Below are 19,608 nucleotides of genomic sequence, written 5' to 3' on the forward strand. Positions count from 1 at the left end.
CACCATCCTTAAAATATGACTAAAAATTCACCTAAAATACACTCTAAACAGGTTGCAAACTCCAGCTCTACAGGAGCCAGACAGCCCACACTAAGGCACCCAGGAACACATCGCTGGGAAGTGGTGGGCACCCGTGGGGCAGCAACGCCTCACAGGAGGCCCCCGGCACTCGCTCCTCTCACAACTATTCCCAAGATGATGAATATTATGTTTTTTAATGAAATCATTTGATTTTTAAATCTTTGTGGTGAATTTTTAAATTGTCAAAAGTATAATGTGTCCTTAGAAAACCTCAAGCCCCGTCAAATGCCTAGCTGAAGAGTGTTGGCCTAAAATAAAATGTTATGTAAGGGCAGGTTGCTTTGTATATAAAATTAATGGCTTTCAATTTGGGAGGTTGGGAATAGGCTGACATTTGGAAAACGATGAGGAAATAGCTCATAAATGAATATATAAATATAGATAGATAGGTAGATAATAAATAGTTAAATGAACACATACACTGTGGTCCATGGCTAGCTAAGGAAAAGAGTGAGCGAACACAGGCAGGCAGACACACCTATGCTCCATGCTCAGGCTGCAGGGAAGTCTCATTTTCATAAGTGTTCAAGTGCATGGTCTCCGAGGAGTGGAGGAAATTGTTATAATAGGAAACTAATGAAGCCCAAAGGTGGGAGTATTTTAGAGGTCACATATGAAGCTCCTTCAAATATTCTAAGATGCTGGGTTCACGGGACTGCCACACCACAGATTCTGTCTCTCCATTTCCTCCCTGGAGATCTGGGCTGTGAGCTCAGTTCTCAGCCCCCAAGAACAGAGTGAAGTGAGTGAAACAACAGGGATCTGAGCCCTGCTTCTGGGCCAGAGGGCACACTGACACCATGAGAGACGTGTGGGTCCCACTGCTGTGCACACGCCAGACCCCATGCAGAGATCCTTCAAATGCAAGTCACCAGATGTTGGACCCGAATGGGCTAAACTTCAGATAGATGTCCCCCTACATAGCTGTATCAGGAGGCAAACCATTCCAAGGAAATCCTACTGGAATCCAGTTAGAGACTAACCTCTTGGCTGCAGGGGCAGCTTCTTTGGTGTGGGGTTTCTCCTCCCTGAACTGCCCTCCCTGTGCCCAGGTCACTAGTCCACCCCTTACCATCTGTCAAGGTCTGGAAGCACATCTTGCCGCTGAACTTGCCATAGCCAGCCACGGTGCGGGCACGCACCTGTACCACATATACCATGCCCGGCCGCAGGCCATCAATCCGCGCTGTGTTGGTCTGGCTCCTGGCCATGGAAGAGTTGAACTCATTATGTTCCTGAAAAAGGGCAACGGGAGGGGTCAGTAGCCTGCTCCTGCTGCTGTGGCCCTAGGCCACTCCACCCTAGAGCATCCAGGCCCCATCAGTTCTTGGTCTTACAGATCTGCTAGAAGGTGTTACCAGCCCCAGGCCATCCGTCTGAATCAGGACAGACCAGCCTGGACTGCGGAAATAAAGAATTGTCTCTGGACCATGGAGTGGCTACAGTCTAAAGGGAGTAACCAAACACTGATCTCTCAGGGGCTGGGTGGGGGGCTCATGGTCATTTTCTATTGCTCCCTCCTCCAGGCTTCCAAGTAGAATAACAAAGCACATCCATCACTGTGAAATGCAATTCAGTCTCTGACCTCAGCAAAAGCACCGATTGGGCTGCCCTGTGCCTGCTTTTCCTTACCTTGCTTCTACTGAAATGTTTTCTTGTCTCTTTTCACTCAAAATCTCCCTCATCACTCCTCACAATGGCTGCACTAGGTCACTCTGTAAGTTCCCTCAAGTACTTCCATTCTGCTGAAGAGGTTAAGACCAGGCTAGAGTAGCTCCCACACCTGCTTCTGCCTTTACCTCAGCCTGTGTCTGTCTGGGTCCCCATCCTCCAGTTCCCTCTCTACCATCTTCCGGGCAAGCATGTCCTTCTCCATGGAGAGCAGACCCTGTATCCTCATACCCCAACATATTAGGGGTCAGCCCTGCCCTCCTTTCTGTCACTCTCTTCAGCCTCCTCTGCCCTGTCGTTCACAGTTCCCGTTGTCTACAAATGTACCCTCTGGTTTGCACAGATGTTGCTTGTGCTTCTCATCCTCTGACTCCTCTGCCCATCGTGAGTGCCCTGGAAGAGCTGCTTCCTCTCTTTGCTGTTGATGGAACAATTGATTTGTGCCTGGATTTTGTAGCCTCCCACCTTTTCTTCCTTTCCCTTCCCATTGAATACAAACTTCTTTCCTAAAAAATATCTCTTACCTTCTCTAAAACTATTATCAGATAAAAACAAACCCTCTAAATCTAGGTTTGTAAGCCTCTCATAATGAAGTAAATTCCAATCCCTCGCATGTCCCTAAATTGCCACCTTCCTGCCCCTCTAAGGACCACATTCTGGCCACCTGGCCTTCGCTTAATCTGTTTTCCCAGACTGAAATGCCTCTGTCCAGGGCTCCCCTCTTCCCTCCCGACCCCTCGGGCCTATACCTCCACGCCTCATACTAAGGTCTCCTCTTCAAGGAAGGCTTCCCTCAGTACTTGAGCCCACAAACTATCCTCATTGCTGTCCCTCATCATTATATATCACCCTCAGCATCTTTGGACACACCAGCCTGCTCTCTGATTTTTTTCCAGAAAAGCATCATGGCGATGCAGCTCAGTGCCAAGTATTCAGGAACACGAGTTTAGAGCCTGGGCCTGTCCCCATCTGCATCATGAATCTTAGAGCAACATGGGGGCATCGGTGAAATAAAGAGCTGGAGTCCCTGGGAGGGAGGTCCCCAAGTCCCATGTGCAGTCCTGGGGCACTGTGATGGGTTCTAGGCACAGGTGTTCTGAAGGCGTGGTGACAAATTAGGGGATAGCTGATGGTGAGAGGTCTGTAAGCCACAACCTCAGTTGATGACAGACAAAACTTTGGGAGTTAAGCCAGTACAAAAGAATAGAGTACAATGATAAGAAATTAACTTGTAAACATTTACCCAATGTGTATTTATTCACTCATTTGGCCAGGTGGTCACAGTTACACTATCATATGTTGGGTGTTATTCACGGGTGGCAGGTACCAAGGCATGATCTCACTCTGCTGGGAAAGCAGCATCTTGTGGGTGGACCAGAAAACAAACAGATGATGACAATGGTGTTGACTGAGTGCCTTGGCAGCTTAGGACGTTGTAGGGGAACAGCAGAAGGTCACTTAGTCCAGACTGATAAAGAATTTGGGAGGGGCTCAGAGAAAGGGTGACATGAGTGGAGTTCTGAAAGATGAAAGAAATTAGCCAGGTGGATGAATGTGGAAAGTGAGTACTGAATAGAATATCCTTTGAGAACAGAATGAACATGTAAAAGCAAGTTATAATGGAGCTCAGGAGCTTGCAAGTGACTGGGCAGTTGTGGAATGTGGAATGGTGGGTGGTGAAAAACACTTCGGAAGCAGTTGTATGAGACCACAGGTTAGAGGTTAGCTTGGACACAGTTGAAAGTCACAAATAGGCCCATATGCACCCTAGTGGAGGGGCTATACACTGGTGTCTGGGAGAGACTCCCTGAAGAAGAACACCCATCCATCATTTATTTGATGTATCTTAAAAGCAGGTGGATTCTTGACCACCACCACTACCAATTGGGGAGCCAGCAGAAGGAAGGATGTTCACTACAGAAGGGACGTCATCTAGACCTTTGGTCATTACTGTTTTGACACACTGGAAATCTGGGATCAAAAACTGTAAAAAATCACATCACCTTGCAAATTCGGGCAAAATCCCATTGGTACAAAATCCAGGTGACTTCCTAAATTCTTGGTTTTACTGCGAACTGTGGAAGTACGCACTGCTTGAAATAAGCATTGACCAGGCAGCACTTTTACTGAAAAATGTGTTTTGGTGTATTGGCATTTGAGTTTTCAGCACAAAACATTAACCCATAATCACTTTATAGTGCATACATTCAAGAAGTTCAGTGATTAAATCGAGTATCACTCCTTGTTCCCTTCAAAACCATTAATCAACTTCAGGCAAATGGATTAGAGTGAAGGGCAAAGTCTTTTTTTCTTTTTGGTCACTTATGACTGATTGTATAACTATGGGGGAGACAGAGGCTGTGGCTATTGGGAGCAGAGACCATGTCTCCCTATTTCTCCATCCCTACACGTAGCCCAGGGCTGGCACCTCCCAGGCACTCAACCATTCAGTGCTAAATGAATGAATAAATAGCGAGCTTCAGAACAGTTTCTATGAGCAAATGACCCTAAAATTTGGAGAGTAGAAATTCCCAAGGCCTTACCCAGCCTGTTTTAGCCCACACAGTTAGTAGGAAATGTGAGTAAACACCTAAATATTTTATCATGGAGACAGCCGAGAGCAGGCATAAACGCTTGTCCCATGGTCTGCTTACAAACACTGCCACCAGGAGTGGAAAGTGCTAGAAGACAGTAAACAAGAGACAATGAAGAATGGAAATGTCTTGAAATGGGGATGGAGATGAACATGGGAGAGGCTCTGGGAGTGTCATCAGCTTGATGGTGTCTATGGTCTCCATTAATGAGCTGCTGGGAGACATAAAAGCCTCACTGATTCCGTCCACAGAGCTGAAAGTGGAAGGAGTCCCAAGCACAAACCAAGAGGATGACGTGTGGCAGGAGAACCAGGGAGGGTTTTCAGGGGCTGGAAAAGTATAGCACATGGCCAGCTACCTGTTTTTGTAAATGAAGTTTTTTAAAAATATATTTTATTGATTATGCTATCCCCCCCCTTTATTCCCCTCCGCCCTGTAAATGAAGAATTATTAGAACCCAACCGCACCCATCTGTTAACATATTCTCTATGGCTGCTTTCCGGCTACAAATGCACACAAGCCTAAAATATTTACTACCTAGTCCTTTACAGGACAATTTTGCTGACTCCTGGTTTAGAAAAATTGGCGTAGGATGGTGAGTTTTGTTTTTTTGGACTGAATCCAGGACACCTGCTAGATTGAGTTCTATCTATATTTGCATCTTCTAAAGATCAGGATTCCATGGCCTTGTACAGCACGTACAAATAATTCTCGTTACATGCATTTGGATTTAAAATTAAGATACAATCTCTTATTTCAGGGGCCACACTAATTTTCAGATCTCCAGCATTAACATGGTTGCATTCAGTCCTAAACTGAGCTCAGAAATACACTGAAATATAATAAAACTGTCTATAGTTCTGGCTCTGTGACTCCCTAGCTGTGACCTGCATGGTCAAAAGTCATTTAACCTTTCTGTGACTTCATTCGATTATCTATAAGTTGGCTATACCTAGCTTTCAAGAATATTTCTTTTAAGGGCCAGAACTAATATATCTGTGGAAAATCTGACACATAATGGGCACTCAGTAAAGATGAATTATTATCATTGTGGTTATTTAAAAATACCCTCACCAGGTAATGTCTTTTCTTAAGTCATATTAGTAATGGTCAAGGCAATGTAACAATTTTATAGTCAAGCACCTTATAAGGGAAAAGTTCTATAGTAATATACCAAACAGTAACCACTGTTTTGGCAAAGAGTCTTCTGTGTTCCCAAGGAACGCATGCTGTGCTATGGAGTGGGGACAATAATATGCTTCACTGGGGTGTGGAAGCTGCCTCAGGCATTGAACTGCTGTGCATGTGTATCTGTTAATAATTAGGATAAATTACTGAGAAGTAGGGACACGGCCTGAAATAAGAGAAGAAGCTTCCTTCATAACATCAGACGTGGAGGTTAATTACTGTTTTTCAAAGGAGGAGTTTTGTGTGTAAAGGGAAAGGCAGTGCAGGAGCTTGCACGTGGGTGGGGAAGTGAGGAGCCAAGGGACACAGGCAGGATGGTTTCGGTTCTGAGCCTGTCATTAAGCCCTTCACCCCTTTCCCAAGGGTGACTTGCCCTTGGCCCAGCAGATGAGGAGGAAGGCAGATGGTCTCCCATGCATTTGACCCCTTCCCCACACAGCCACTTCCTTCAGGGCAAAGAAGTGAAGCTACAGACTCACTTCCTAGCTGTGTGACTATGGACAAGTTTTGTTTTGTTTTTAAAAATATCTTTATACATCGGTTTTAACTTGTGTCAGTGATACTAATATTTACCACAACGAGTTGTGAGGGAGAAAGGAGATAATGTTTATGAAGACCCTAGCACTCAAAAAGGCACACTAGGGAGAATTCATTATTTCTGAAATAAGCTACAAGGCTCAAGTTCATGTGCGTAGGGGAAGGGGGCTGCTTGGAACCTTACTAGTGACATCTTACCATATACTGGCTACACATGATATTCTATTGAACTGTTAGGTCAACTTTTGTGATGAAATAAGATCATGTGGTCAACTGGTCCAAAAAGATTGGTTCAAAACATTTGGAAAGTCAACATTTACTTTAATAGCTGATAAAATATATCTAGCAAATAAGGACCCCAAATTCAAAGCTGAACAGATAAGATGGTTGCTAATGAATCCTGATGGCTTAAATTACTCCCAATTCACTTAATTTTCTGAATGAACTGTCTACATAACCCAACATCCTCTAAATGTGTAGAATGCTGCCTGATCCTAACCTTGCTTTGCAAGCTCGGCTATAATGGCTGAAAGGCATCGCTCCTTGCAGACTAGATGGGTGATCCATCTGGCTCTCCACTTTCAGAGAGGTAAATTGCCACCATTTTGCAAATGTGTACACTGTGTCCCAGATTGGTTAAATAATTTGACTGTAGCTGCATAGCTGGTTGGTTAGGGAAGGCACTGGGAGCTTGGGCTCCTGCTTCCCAGAGCTGCATGTCCCCTGTCCTGCACTGCCTCTGTGCTGGAGGGCTGCAGGTCTCCATCCTTGATCCTCTTCTTGTTTCCACTCACCCACTGGACCATCTCACCCAGGTTCAGGGCTTTCACGCATCTACATTCTGACAATTCCAAGTGGGCATGTCTGACCTGGTCCTCTGTCCTGGACTCCAGACCTGTACTCTAGCTGCCTCCTCCACACTCCACTTGACTATCTCAGAGGCATTTGAGACATTGGCCTAAACTTCTGTCTTCTGTTCCTTCCCTTGCCCCAAACATGTTCTACCCACAGCAATCCCCTTCCTAGTCAATATTGGGCTTAAAACCTCCCACATCCAAAATCCAACCTGTTGGAAATCCTGTCGGCTCTGTCTTTAGTTCCTAGATCCAGAAATAGACCATGTTCCATCAGCTTTCTGCTTCCACTCTAATTCAACTGCCATCATTCTTATCTTAGATGACTATGATCTAGCAGGCCTCTTTCCAACAGAACAGCCGAAATAATCCTTTAAAGCTGTAAGTCAGATTTTGATGACTTAACAGGATCCATAGCAGGATCCCCATCTTGTTCAATGGGAAAGCTCAAGTTCTTAAGGCCCACCATCACCACCTCCCCTGTCTACTATTTCCCCATTGTCTGCATCACTCCAGCCAGGCCAGTCTCCTTCCTGCTCCTTGAATCACCAGTCACGATCTTGCCTAGGACTTTGCACAAGCTCTCCATCCCCCAGATACCTACTTCACAATACCCTTGCCTCCTTCGGACCTTTACTTAGAACTTACCTTCTCCAAGAGGCCTATGTTTACCATTCCATTTATTTCTGCAACTGACTCCTACTCTCAACCCACCCCTCTCATTCCCATTCACTTTGCTTGTTCTTTTTCCCTTTGCAATATTCATTTTCTAACAAACCGTATGATTTCCTTGGTTATTATGTTCATTGTTCATTGTCTGCCTTGTTTATTGGAAAGTAAGCCCCCTGAGGTAAGAAATGTTTGTTTTAATCACTAATATCTCCTAAAACAGTACCTGTGAAATAGCAGGCACTCAATAAGTATTTGAACAAATGAATGAATGAATCTGGTGTTTTTACAAATAATGTGCTGGGTCAGTATAGAAACCACTGATTTTTCCTGGGATTTTGCAAATGCTGCCATTCACCATGGTGGAAGGAAGTCCCTGCTTCTCCTACAGAGAAACCAGGGACAACTCTGCAGGGCACCATTTCCCTTTCTCGGCAGCACAGGCCTGCTGTAGCCCCAAGCAGCTGCTACTGAAGAGCAGTCAAGGAAGATAATATGTAAGTTTCTATTTCTATCTCATTTTTATAAATTTAAATATCTTAACCTCCATAAATATATTAGCACAGTAGTTTATGCATATGATTTATAAGTAAATGGTCTTATAATGGGGGTACCTGATTAAAATTTTGAAAAACACTAGTCTACAAAGCCACAAAATTTTCACGAAGCTCAGGGGACCCCAGGCAGTTTTGTACCTCTGCACATGACTGGGGAAAGGGGATCAGTCCTTTCCTATCAGCCCCAGGAGCTGTCCAGAGAGCAGGGTGGTGGGATGGAAGGTTCTTCCCTGAGTTGGTACAGAGAGTGCCTGGATTTTGGAGGCTTTTGCCAGGGCAGACCTGGGAGCTTTCCCAGAGAGCCTCTGGCTTCCGTCACCAGATTGCTCCCTCTCTCAGGACTTCCTCCAGCCTGCCTCCCTGTGCCCTTGGCTGGCCACCACCCATGCAGCAGTGGCTGATCCTGGGTCCTGCAGGTCTGAAGACAGAGCTGGATACTCACCTTCTCATAGTATCGGATCTCATAGTCCAGGATGATGCCATTGGGTTGCTCTGGTTGTGGCCATGACAAGGTGATGCTCCTCATGGTGGCACTGACTTGGTGCATGATGGGAACAGTGGATGGGGCTGTGGAGAAAGGAAGACAGGGCACATAAACAGACCCTTGGTTACATGTGAAATGTCATGTAAGTAGGGAAAGAAATGTCACTGGGTTTGAATCCTGCCCTTTTTTTCTTGTTGGTTGAGCTGGATCTGCAGAACTTGCTGTGTGTGTGTGTTGCAGAATGAATGAAGTTTGGATAACAAAGGAGTAAAAGGTGGTAATTCAGGACAGGATGACGTGTGTGATGGCAGGGGGTAGAATAGACATGGTGTTCTCCAGGTAAGGAGGAGAAAGGCTTGACCAAAACAAGAGGTAGTGAGAGGAATCATGGAAAAACAGTGTGGCCTGGGGAAGCTGAAGCCAATTAGGGGAGGTGTGGCAACAGGCGCAGTCTAGGCTTCAGATAGTAGGACAAGAGAAGTAATGGAACGTTTTTGAGCAGAAGGCGTTGAAGGAATCTCAGTCTTGCCACAACGAGCTGAGTGACTACAAAGAAGAGAACCTGGAGGCAAGGGATGGTAGTGAGAGAGTGCAACTGGTCAGTACAGAATTCCTGTGCAACAAAAAGGAACATTCTAGCAAATATCTTTTTCTGAGACTGCATATAAGATTTTGCTGCACTTCCAAGGAAAGAGAGGAGGCACCTCTCAAAAACACCTGAGCACAGACCAAGAACAGAGTTCTTCCAGACTTCTGTCAAAGTTTTCCAAATGAGGACATTTGCAACAGAGAGCTCACACATACAAATGAGGAAATGAGGCACAAACTAAACAGTTAGAAACAGGATAATAATTCCAAAATCTGTGAAGTGATTCTGAAACCTCTGTTTGGAAATAATGTCATTTATTTCCCAATCCAACATTTTTCACACAGTGTAAATAAAATAAAAGCAGTCTGGAAATAATAAATGAGGGTGTCGTTCCAGGAGGAAAGGTGGGTAATGGATGAGGCTTCAGCTTGCGCTCTGCTCAGGGGCTGCTCCGTTTAGTCCTGGCACTTCAGTAGTGATCAAGGTCATTTTCTCAAACAAACTCCACTTTACAGGCTTTCTCTGGGGACCGTGGCTGACTGACATTTACCATCCTCAATTTAAGTTAACAGATTCTTTTCCAAGACCTGAAATTACAGAGCATAGCTACCAGGTCATGGGGGCGGGTTGCTGCATCCCCCACGACTCGCTGGACCCTCAGTGAGCACCTGTGCATGTGATGGACCCTGGGCAGAGGGTAGTGTTGCAGAGCACTTTTCTCAGATGCTCACAGTACAGGGAGCCATAAAAAGAGCGCAGTATGAGAGTATTGTGATAAGACCTTAAAATCAAAGTGTCTACCTGGGACTTTGCACAGTTCCCTCTATAAACCTTGGGGTGGCTGTGAAAGTGTGCCCTTCAGAGCATCGACTGCTGGGAGCATAACTGACTAATGGCCCCAGCAGCTGGGCTCTGAAACTCATCAGCACAACCACAGAGAGCCCCACTTTCCACAGGCTGCTCCCAGCCAACGACTGAGAGTGGCTGCGATGCTAAGACAGGCCCATCCCTGGCTGTTTAAAAATACATATACACACACACAAATATATAATTAGTAAATAATATATAATAAATAATATATTTTATATAAATATGTTTTTTACATTTTTTTAGAGAGAGGAGATGGGAGGGAAAAAGAGAGGGAGAGAAACATCAATGTGTGGTTGCTTCTCATGCACCCCCTACCAGGGACCTGGCCCACAACCCAGGCATATCCCCCAACTGGGTATCGAGCCAGTGACCCCTTGGTTCACAGGCCAGCACTCAATCCACTGAGCCACACCAGCCAGGGCTATTCCTGGCTATTTGAATGGGCAACTTTCAGTCAAGGACTTCCCTGTGGACTTATCACTGCTTCCTTGTAATAGCACTGCAGTCTAAGACTCTTCCTACCCAAACTCCTTCCCTCTCTCCTTCTAAAGGATCAGACCTTCATTTCCAGTTCCACCTCTAGTTCCCACCCCATTTTCCCAATCTCTGGCACATCTAATTCCACCTTAGTGTCTGCTTTGTGGAGCACCTGAATTCATGCAGTCCTGAAGCCCCCGAGAATGTCTCTATCAAGTAGTCTCCTCCTAGTCCTGCTGTGTCCCCAGAAATGTGAGGCTCACTGTTTCTAGGAGCTGCTGCTCCATATATGGGTAAATCTCACTAATTCTCAGTCTTCCTTATCTGAACTCTGTCTTCTTCCCACTAGTCTCAGTTCTGCCAACTGAAGTAATATAGAATGTTCCCTGTTCCATGGAATGGCTTGTCAGATAGCTAAAGAAACTGGTTAGGCCTCCCCTGAGTCTTTCCTGCTGAAAAGAATGGCTAGATACTACAAGTATTTCTCCCAAGATATGCTGCCACCTGAGGTGGCTCTTTTCCAAATGGGGCTCATGTTATCTAAATCTCTCTCCAGGTATGAGACCCAGCAGTGAACCCAATTCTCCCACTGCTGTCTGAGCAGCAAAGACTAGAGTTAAACCAACATCTACAGTGATCTGCATACTATACATCTATGAATATGACCATTAGCCTTCGGATCAAACACACGTCTGTGCTATGTAGTTCTGAAATCACAGGCAAATATCACCTGCAGGTTTTCCCATGGTATGGCCCTCATCTTTTGTCTGTAGAGTTGGCTCTTGAGTACAGAGATTGACATGTATCTCTTTACTTTTATGATGTTAATTTTGGCCTATTAATCTAGTAAGTTGGAATATTTTTGATCCCAATTCAACCATCAAATGCATCTTGTCTTCCTTCCAACTAAGTAGCATGGCCTAGTTCATTAATTAACTAATGAGACAAATATTTATTGAGCACCAACCATGTGCCAGTCACCATTTTAAGTTTAGAGGTTCCATAGTGAGTGAAATAAAATGTCATGCCCTCACAAGACTTATTTTCTCATGGAAATATCTAGAAACTAGATATAACAATTCAATTAATCACAAAGTATAACAAAATGTTAAGTACAGCAGAAAAAAATGGAGCAGAAGAGAAGGGACAAAGAATGCCAAAGTGTAGGAGCCTGGCTGGGAGAAGGCTGCAATCCTAAACCATGTGGTCAGCAAGGCCATGGCTGAGAAGTAGGTGCAGGAACACAGGGTTGAGAAAGGGGGAGGGGGAGCCAGGAGAATACCTGGGAGAAGAGCATTTGCAAAGGAGTGGCCAGGGCAAGAATCTTCTGATCTAGGAGCAGCCTGGTGTTTTAGGGGAACAACAGTGGAAAGAGCCAGTGGAAGAGCCAGTGGGAGTGGAACAGAAATAAGACCACAAAGGGTAGGACCCTGAGGGACACTGAAATGACTTTGACTTCTACTCTAAGGGAGATGGGGAACCAAGGGAGGGAGGGTCATCAACGTGGGAGTGACATAAACTGACTTGCACGTTAACAATATCACCCTATACTGTTTTGAGAATAGAATGCAGGGACCAGGTAAAAAGCTAAAATACCGATCATAACACTATCACCATAATCCAGCCACAAGATCATGATCACTGGTACCAGGCTGTAGATGGGGTGAGAGTAGAGTGGTCAGATGCAAAATACATTTAGAATATCCCAATGGATGTGGGATGTGGAAGAAATGGAAGTCAAAATGAGTCCAAGGTTTTGGTGTTAGCAACCAGAAAAGTGGGGCTGCCATGAACTGAGATCAGGCAAGACATCAGTAGAAGCATTTGGGGAGGAAAGAACAAGTGCTCCTATTAGGTGTGAGATGCCCAAGACGTCCCCAAGTAGATGCTGAGTAGGCGAATGCATGTGTAAGAGGTCCAGACTGGAGATAGAAATTTAGAGTCACCAGTATCTCAGAGATACTGAAAGCAGTGGAACTGACAGAGATCCCCCAAAGACTGAGTAAAACAGAATATATTGAAGATTCAGAAAGTGAGGAGAAAATAGCCAAGGGGCCTGAGGGGAAAAAAAGGCCAGTGAGGTAAGAGGAAACAGGAGGTATAATTGCCTAGAAACCAAGTGGCAATAAGCATTCCCAGGAGGAGAGAATGTGTGGAACACAACTGCTCAGTCATGGAAAATAAGAACTGAGTCTGGATTTAGCAACAGGCTGGATGGCTAACTGTGAGGGTGGCTCATGATCATCTTTCCCAAGACCTCGCGTGCATTGTGCAGAGCCATGGTGAAGAGGAAGGTGCTTTGAGGAAGGTGATGCAGTTTTCAGAGTCAGGAAGATCACTGAGGGATCCTGATGGGCCCCCCAACACAGACAGAAGATGGCTCCTGGTAAGCCTGCTTCCCCCATTACACTCACTGTGCAGGGCCGGCGCCTTTTCAGACCCCTGAGAAAACACAATCTCCACGTTGTTAATTAAGTCAATGCATACAGCTTTTTAGGATTCTTCTGCCTCGAGAGCTGAAGCACCATGTATTAAAAATTGGAAAGATTAATCCTAATAGTCTGAGGATTTTGAGGGACTTGGTTCTTTTCTTAGCCTCTAATCCCTGGAAAGCCATTATTCAAGACAACATACTTGCCAAACGTTGTGCCAGGCTCCTGATTTAATTATTGGGGACCAAAGGACAAAGAAGAGAACCATAGCTCTGCCCTGAAGGACCTTGGAGTCCAGATGGGACCAGATGGTAAAGAAGCAACTACAGGGCAGGGTGATCTAGAGGAAACAGATAGCCAAAATCCACCAAGAGAAATGCCCCTGTTACACAGACAGCGAGGACCTTCCAGCAGCCACGCAACAGCACACATCCAGGAGAAGTCGCCAGAGGGTAAAGTTCACCAGCACCTGCATTCCTCATATTTATGGAGATGACATGATGCTCACAGACCCCATGGCAGGCTGTTTCTCCTCATACAAGTCACTCTAAATATCTCACATTTTAATTGAGATGGGATTTAGCACATGGGATAAAGTGAGAAAGTATCAGTCTCCCTTCCTGAAAATCAGGAGCAGCTTACGTTGGGTGCCCTGCCATTGGTGATCAACTACAGCGATGCAGTTGTTCTATCTTCCTTCCCCAAATGCAATGCTGCCTTTAGATTCAACATTTTACATGCTATGAAACCTTCAGACAAAAGAGAAAATAAAAATGAGCACAGATACATTCTACTGAGAAAAGGAAATGAAAATAAAGAGTTCACAGAATGATTAAAATTTATCAAAGAAGCAAACATGGAACTTTCTTCAGAAAAAGTGAAAAATAAAGAATTAGTTTGGCCACTATTTGAAAAGAAGGTACTGAAGATTTAAGATGGGCCTGGCCTACTGAGCAGATGCTCAACAAACCCCAAACAGAATCAAAATTGCCCTAAACTCCTTCTTCACCAAATAAAGAGGCTGACCCAACAGGAAGCTGAGATCCAAAGAAGAGAGCGGGGAAACAATGAAAAGTGTCCTTTCACTGAGAAAAAATCAGCGAGGGTGTGGATAGAATCAGAACCAGGAGTATCGGACAGCAGAGTCTAGAGCCAATATGAGAGGCCCTTTCACATGTCAGAAGCAGAAGGAGACTCCAGCTTCAAACTGCATTGGTCAAGGGCTCAGGGATGGAGACAGCGCAAAGGCAGCATGAGCAAGTGAGTCCTTGTCTCTCTTTCCCCAGGAAATCTTTGGGGAGCTCTTACTCCCAAATTGATTTTGAAGCAGACAGATCCAAGATAGTATATCACATATAGTGGATGGAGAAAGGGACAGAATATTCTTGCCTAGACTGACAAATGAGATGTGGATAAACTGTATGAACAGGAAGGCCCCAGGAGCAAGTTATGAAAAAACTCACTGGTCACATGGGATAAGTCTAAACTGGTCCCAGGTCACTCAGTGGCATCAGATATGGGGGCTGACTGACCATCAGTGAGTATCTGGCATACGATTTTATATTTATCATACTCCTTAACCATTTAATTTGGTTAGTGAGTTGGTTATGTTCAAAGCTTTCTTTTTCATTTTGTTTTCCTTAGCAGATAGGGGCATTTCCCCTTAACAATTTAAACATCTCAGCTTCCAAAATGTGAAAATAAGTTAATGGTTTTTAAGGTCTAATATATTATCTTTACTTATTAAAGTTATTTCCTAGTATCTTAATTTTTATGTCAAAATGATTCTTTAAACAGTTTTGAAATAATCCTTTTGGGATATAATAAGCTATATAACAGTTTATTATGTTAAAGTATTTTATTTAAGACCAAAATATCTCTATTTTAAACAAAATAATATCAAAACACATATATATTCAAAATCAAGTTGATCTATTGGAATAAGACATTTGAAGAGGTTATAAAAGTATGAAACAGATTTCAGAGTTCAGCAAATCTCATTTAAAGAAAAACATGTTGTTTCTGTAGGTGAAAATCATCCCAGGGATAACCTTGTTACGAGGCCACCTCTCACTTGCCACAGGAGCTGAGGTCATAGCTGAGTCCCTTCTGCTTTGGCTAATATGACGGCTCCAGCAAGTCTCTTAGAAGATAAATGGCCTTTCCAGTTAGGGGGACTTTCATATCTGCACTTTCCAAGGAAGCCCACAGAAGGGAAGCCCATCTGCCTCCCTCATAATAGCTAACTGGGCAGGGTTGGGGAGCTCTCCCAGGCCCTGCCACGTGGTTTAAGGCTGTATGTCGGTCCCTACAGTGACCCCTCAGAGCAATGCAGCTGCCCCAGCCTGAACAGTGTGCATTTGAGGCATGGTAGCTACTGCCACCATCCTGGGTCTTACTTTTTCTAGGACAAATATCCCTCTGTTGATGAACACTGTTTCTAATTTTGGCTATTGTGAAGAATGCTGTTAGAAACATTCATGTCCAAGTGCCCGTGTGGATCTGTGTTTGTTTTTCTCTTGGGTAATACCTAGGAATAGAGTTGCTGTATCATATGGTAACACCAACGTCTTTTCTAGACTAGTGTTTCCCAGTCAAATCACCCTTAGACTAACCACCTGCCATCTATACCACAGACCCAAGCCATGAAGAAAACGGTAGGGTAGGAAATAGTAAGTAGCTTAGGACCCCAGCTCATGGCAGTAAAAATGAGCAGAAATAGAAAAGGGCTACGGTCAGGGCCCGCAGATGCTGCAGCGGAAGGTGACTTCCTACGCTGGCTCTGCCATTTGCTCACTGTGTGATCTTGGGCTAAGGTGACTTAATTTGGTTGGGCCTCAAATTCATCAACTGTAAAACAGGAATATTAATTCTTACATTATACGTTTTGTTCTGGATGTGCCCTGTGTAGTTCATTGTGCCTTCTAGCTAGATCCAATCTGCCAGGCCACAGGATTTGGTGACCATCCCGAAATCCCCTTCTGGGAGCACATCAGTCCCTGGGCATGGTTTCCCAGGGTACACGTGAAGATCCCAGTCCAGTGACAACCCTGGGTATTTATTTAAAAACCAAAACTCTTTGAGGAGAAAAATAAGTATGTCAGCCCCACCAGGGTGAGGCAATGCATAAGAATGGGCTTGGAGAAAAGGGCAGGCCAGCAGCAGGTTTCCCTGGAGGGTGGTGTAATCAGTGCTCCAGAAAAAAGTGGTTTACTGTGACATCTCCAAATAACCAAATGTTTCTCTGGGAAGTAATCTAGGAAATAAATGATGAGGTGCCATGTCCTTGAGGACAAGGAGACCCTATGACGTTGGGGAGGGGATGAGCTACTGCCCATCCTTCCTACTCTATGACTCAGGCCTGGGAGTCACGATGCTGTCTTGGCTTGGTCCTGACTTGTCACCAGTATCTCTTTATACCTAATATCCTGTCCAAACTCCCTTATCTACCTCTGGGCCACTTGACTGCAAACTGGCTGCAGCCAGATTAATCTTTCTAAAGCTCAATTTACCCACATTCTTCTGATGCTTAAAAACCTTCAATGGCTCCCCTTTGGAAGAATGCCCAACTCCCTCTCTTAATTTAACAATGTGACAGCCAATGGCCAGTCCAGGCTGCCCCCCTGCATTCCATCTCAGGAACCTGCTGCTCTCATCTAATGCTTTGCTCACCATGTCCCAGCAGAACTCAGCTTTTGGGGTCTCTGCCTGGAGGACCACCCCTTCTGGCCAACTCTGCATAACCCCACCCAGCCATTAGCCAATCCCACCAGATCTGGGCCTCTCTCTGCTTGGCTTAGCCCTGCCAGAACAGGCTCATGAGAGCACCCCTTCTCTCCTCCCAACTCAAAGCTCTTTCTTTAATAACTCATTGGCTGTAATGGCTGCCTTGGGACACAGTGCCTGTTGGTCTGACTTTCCAGGTGCTCATCTGTGCTCTCCATCAGTGGAATAAATTCTTCAGGGCAGATGTCATGTTTTCAGCCTCTTCCCATTGTGTGAGCACATAATAGATGTTTGGTAAAAGTTTACCTGTACTGGAACAAGTGCAGCTTCTTCTCTAAAAACATCAGAGGTTAAGGGGTCAGAAAATCACAGTCGTATCTAACATGGACATTGCCTTCTGAAGGAGAGAGAGGTGTGGGGAGGGGAGGCAGGGCTACGATTTCTCAGTCGGCACCTGGAGAGGAAGGTAAGTGGGTCTAAATCAGGCCATCCAGGGGAGTGGGGACAGGCAGACCCTGAGAGACTGGGGTGAGGGCCATCCCCATCTCACTGACATGTTTCTGCTTAAATGTTACCTGCATGTAAGTAGTTTCTAACTTTTCTTCCTTTTGAGCATGGGATCCTTTTCCCAAACAAAATTTCCGTTGATGCATAGTGCAAAAACAGAATAATTCAGAGCTTCTCTGGGTGTATCAGAGGTGGGAATCCCAGATCCCTGAGGCCAGTCCTATTCCTGTCTCCCCAACCCAGAGTCTGAAGGATCCACAGACAGATCCAAAGATGCTGAGCAGCCTCCAGAAGTCACCTGAGGCCTCAGATTGAATTATGTGAATTCCTGAAAGGTGTGGGTGGTGAGGTTTGGAGTGAGGAGTTAGGTGTGGTGGGTTACCTTTTTCCTTATGTGAAACATATTCTTAGAAAAAAATCTGTATTTAAATGTTAACTAAAGAATTCAGGCCCACTATTACTGATGTCAAAGAGAAATAGTTTACACACAAATAAATTGTGCAAATGGAGAGTTGTGTTTCCTCTGACATTTCTATTTTAGAAGATAACATTGTCAAGAAGATACTTAGACAACAGCTTCTCCCTGTGTTGATGAAAACTCATTTCGCTGCACATATATGCTTGAATTTTACATTGGAAAGCCTGACTCATTAAATATTTTCAGTGCAGTAATACTTCTGGTCAAAGTAGATTAAACAAATAAGCAATTAGTTTGGAGACTGGTTATGAATACAAAAGCAGAATTAATTATTTTTCTAATTGTTTTCCCTGATGTAGACATTGGCTTCTTGGCTTTTGCTCTGGGCTGTGCCTTGAGATGACCCTGACATCCCTTTCCAATCTTCCTCTTTACCTTGGAGTCACATGGAATCAAAGAACTGCTTTGGGTGGGTGGCATCAGTTTGATGCCATTGTAGAATATTGGCCAAGTCTCATCATGGGTTAAGTGATGTAGGGACAGGAGAGAAAATGAGGGTTCAGGCCTGAGTGACTGTGTCAACCCCCCACCCCAAGACAGAAGTCTCCTTCATGTATTTGGCTCTAAGCCAAGGAGGCATGGCAGTTGGGGGTTGGGGTTTGGTATTGCTCTAGGGATTAGATGTATAGCAGAAGCCCTCATTTCTGATACTACTTCTGACTCAGGGTCGGGGTATTTATTGGGACCATCCATCTGACCCTGGTAGTTCTCAAAATGTGGTCCAAGATCAGCATCACCTGGGAACTGGTAAGAAATGCAGAATCTTGAGCTTTATTCCAAGTTTACTGAATCAGAAACTCAGGGACTAGGGCTCTGCAATCTGTTTTAACAATCCCTCCAGGGGATTCTGCTGTGTGCTCAAGTTTGAGAACTATTTGTCTAGAAATCTGGAAATTGGAATGTTCAACTTAGAAAGAGCACCTGAGGTCATTTAGTTTTCTGTCAACTCCTAGGATTTATGGATTAGAGCACCAAGGGTGAGAGAGAGAAAATGACTCTCCTAAAAGTCCTCCGAAGTCTAGGGCAGAGCCACATATAGCCTGGCCTCCTGTCCCAATGCAGGTCCTCACTCCTCTCCCATACACTCACACACCCTCATTTTCAGAGCCTCTTGAGGATGCTCAGCATGGGGGGAGAATGGAGTCAGGATCTCATCACTCATGGATGGGTGCTGACTGATCCCTCAGGGAGGTCAGGTTCCCCACAGAGGTGGAAGTGTGCAGAGCCCTGTGCCAGAAGAGGAGGCACCTGGCTAGTGGGGCCATAGGGTTTCTCTGCCTCCTAGATCCCCAGGAAAGGACAGAAAACAAGAATGCTGTGGTCCTATGGAGGCAGGAGGCTATAGAGATACGTGAGTGTATGGGGGTAATTGTCAGGCAAGGCCTGTCCTATGCAGGAACCCCAGCATGGCTATGAGGGTGGCTGAGGACAGACCCATCAGCACTCATGTGGCAGCTGGGGCTCAGCATCCAGCTCCGCCTCCTTCAAGCCTGTCAGTCTTTCCTGTTGTGGGACCAGAGCAGTAGAAGCTCTGCTTTGTTAAATGTTTAATCACCGAAGGCAGTTCACTGGAAATACTGGCACTGGAGCAGCCACGGGAGAGAGCAAACAAAACCCTATAGCAGCTTGTGTTCCCCTTACTCCCTGGCTCTCATGCACGCATGCTCAGCAGAATACCCACTGCAGCTGGGGACCCACCACCACCACCCAAACCTGACATTACTGCCACCAACAGTGGCCAGGGGAGCTGGGCCCCTGACTGTGCTCCTGGGCCTAGGGGTCTAAGTGTCCTGGCCTTAAGAAGCCGTTCCTCCTGCAGGCCAGTTACTACCCTGCAATACCCAGTTTTGAGCCCTGCCCTGCACATGGCCATCCCCACAAAGATCCTCTTGCC

The 19,608-nt window shown here is 45.2% G+C and overlaps 1 protein-coding gene across 1 annotated transcript in view; it reads right to left on the reverse strand.

Moving 5' to 3' along the window:
- Positions 1-19,608, reverse strand: part of EPHB1 (EPH receptor B1) — a 415,980-nt gene that overhangs the window by 80,764 nt on the left and 315,608 nt on the right. Inside the window, exons 6-7 of the mRNA XM_037061235.1 lie at positions 8,594-8,718; positions 1,154-1,316 (exon numbers count right to left, since the gene is read on the reverse strand). Coding sequence (XP_036917130.1) covers positions 1,154-1,316; positions 8,594-8,718 — 288 coding nt within the window. The remainder of the gene's footprint in view (positions 1-1,153; positions 1,317-8,593; positions 8,719-19,608) is intronic.

Source organism: Sturnira hondurensis, unplaced genomic scaffold (assembly GCF_014824575.4).
Source record: "Sturnira hondurensis isolate 20B ecotype Veracruz unplaced genomic scaffold, ASM1482457v3 Scaffold0013299, whole genome shotgun sequence".
Lineage (NCBI taxonomy): Eukaryota > Metazoa > Chordata > Mammalia > Chiroptera > Phyllostomidae > Sturnira > Sturnira hondurensis.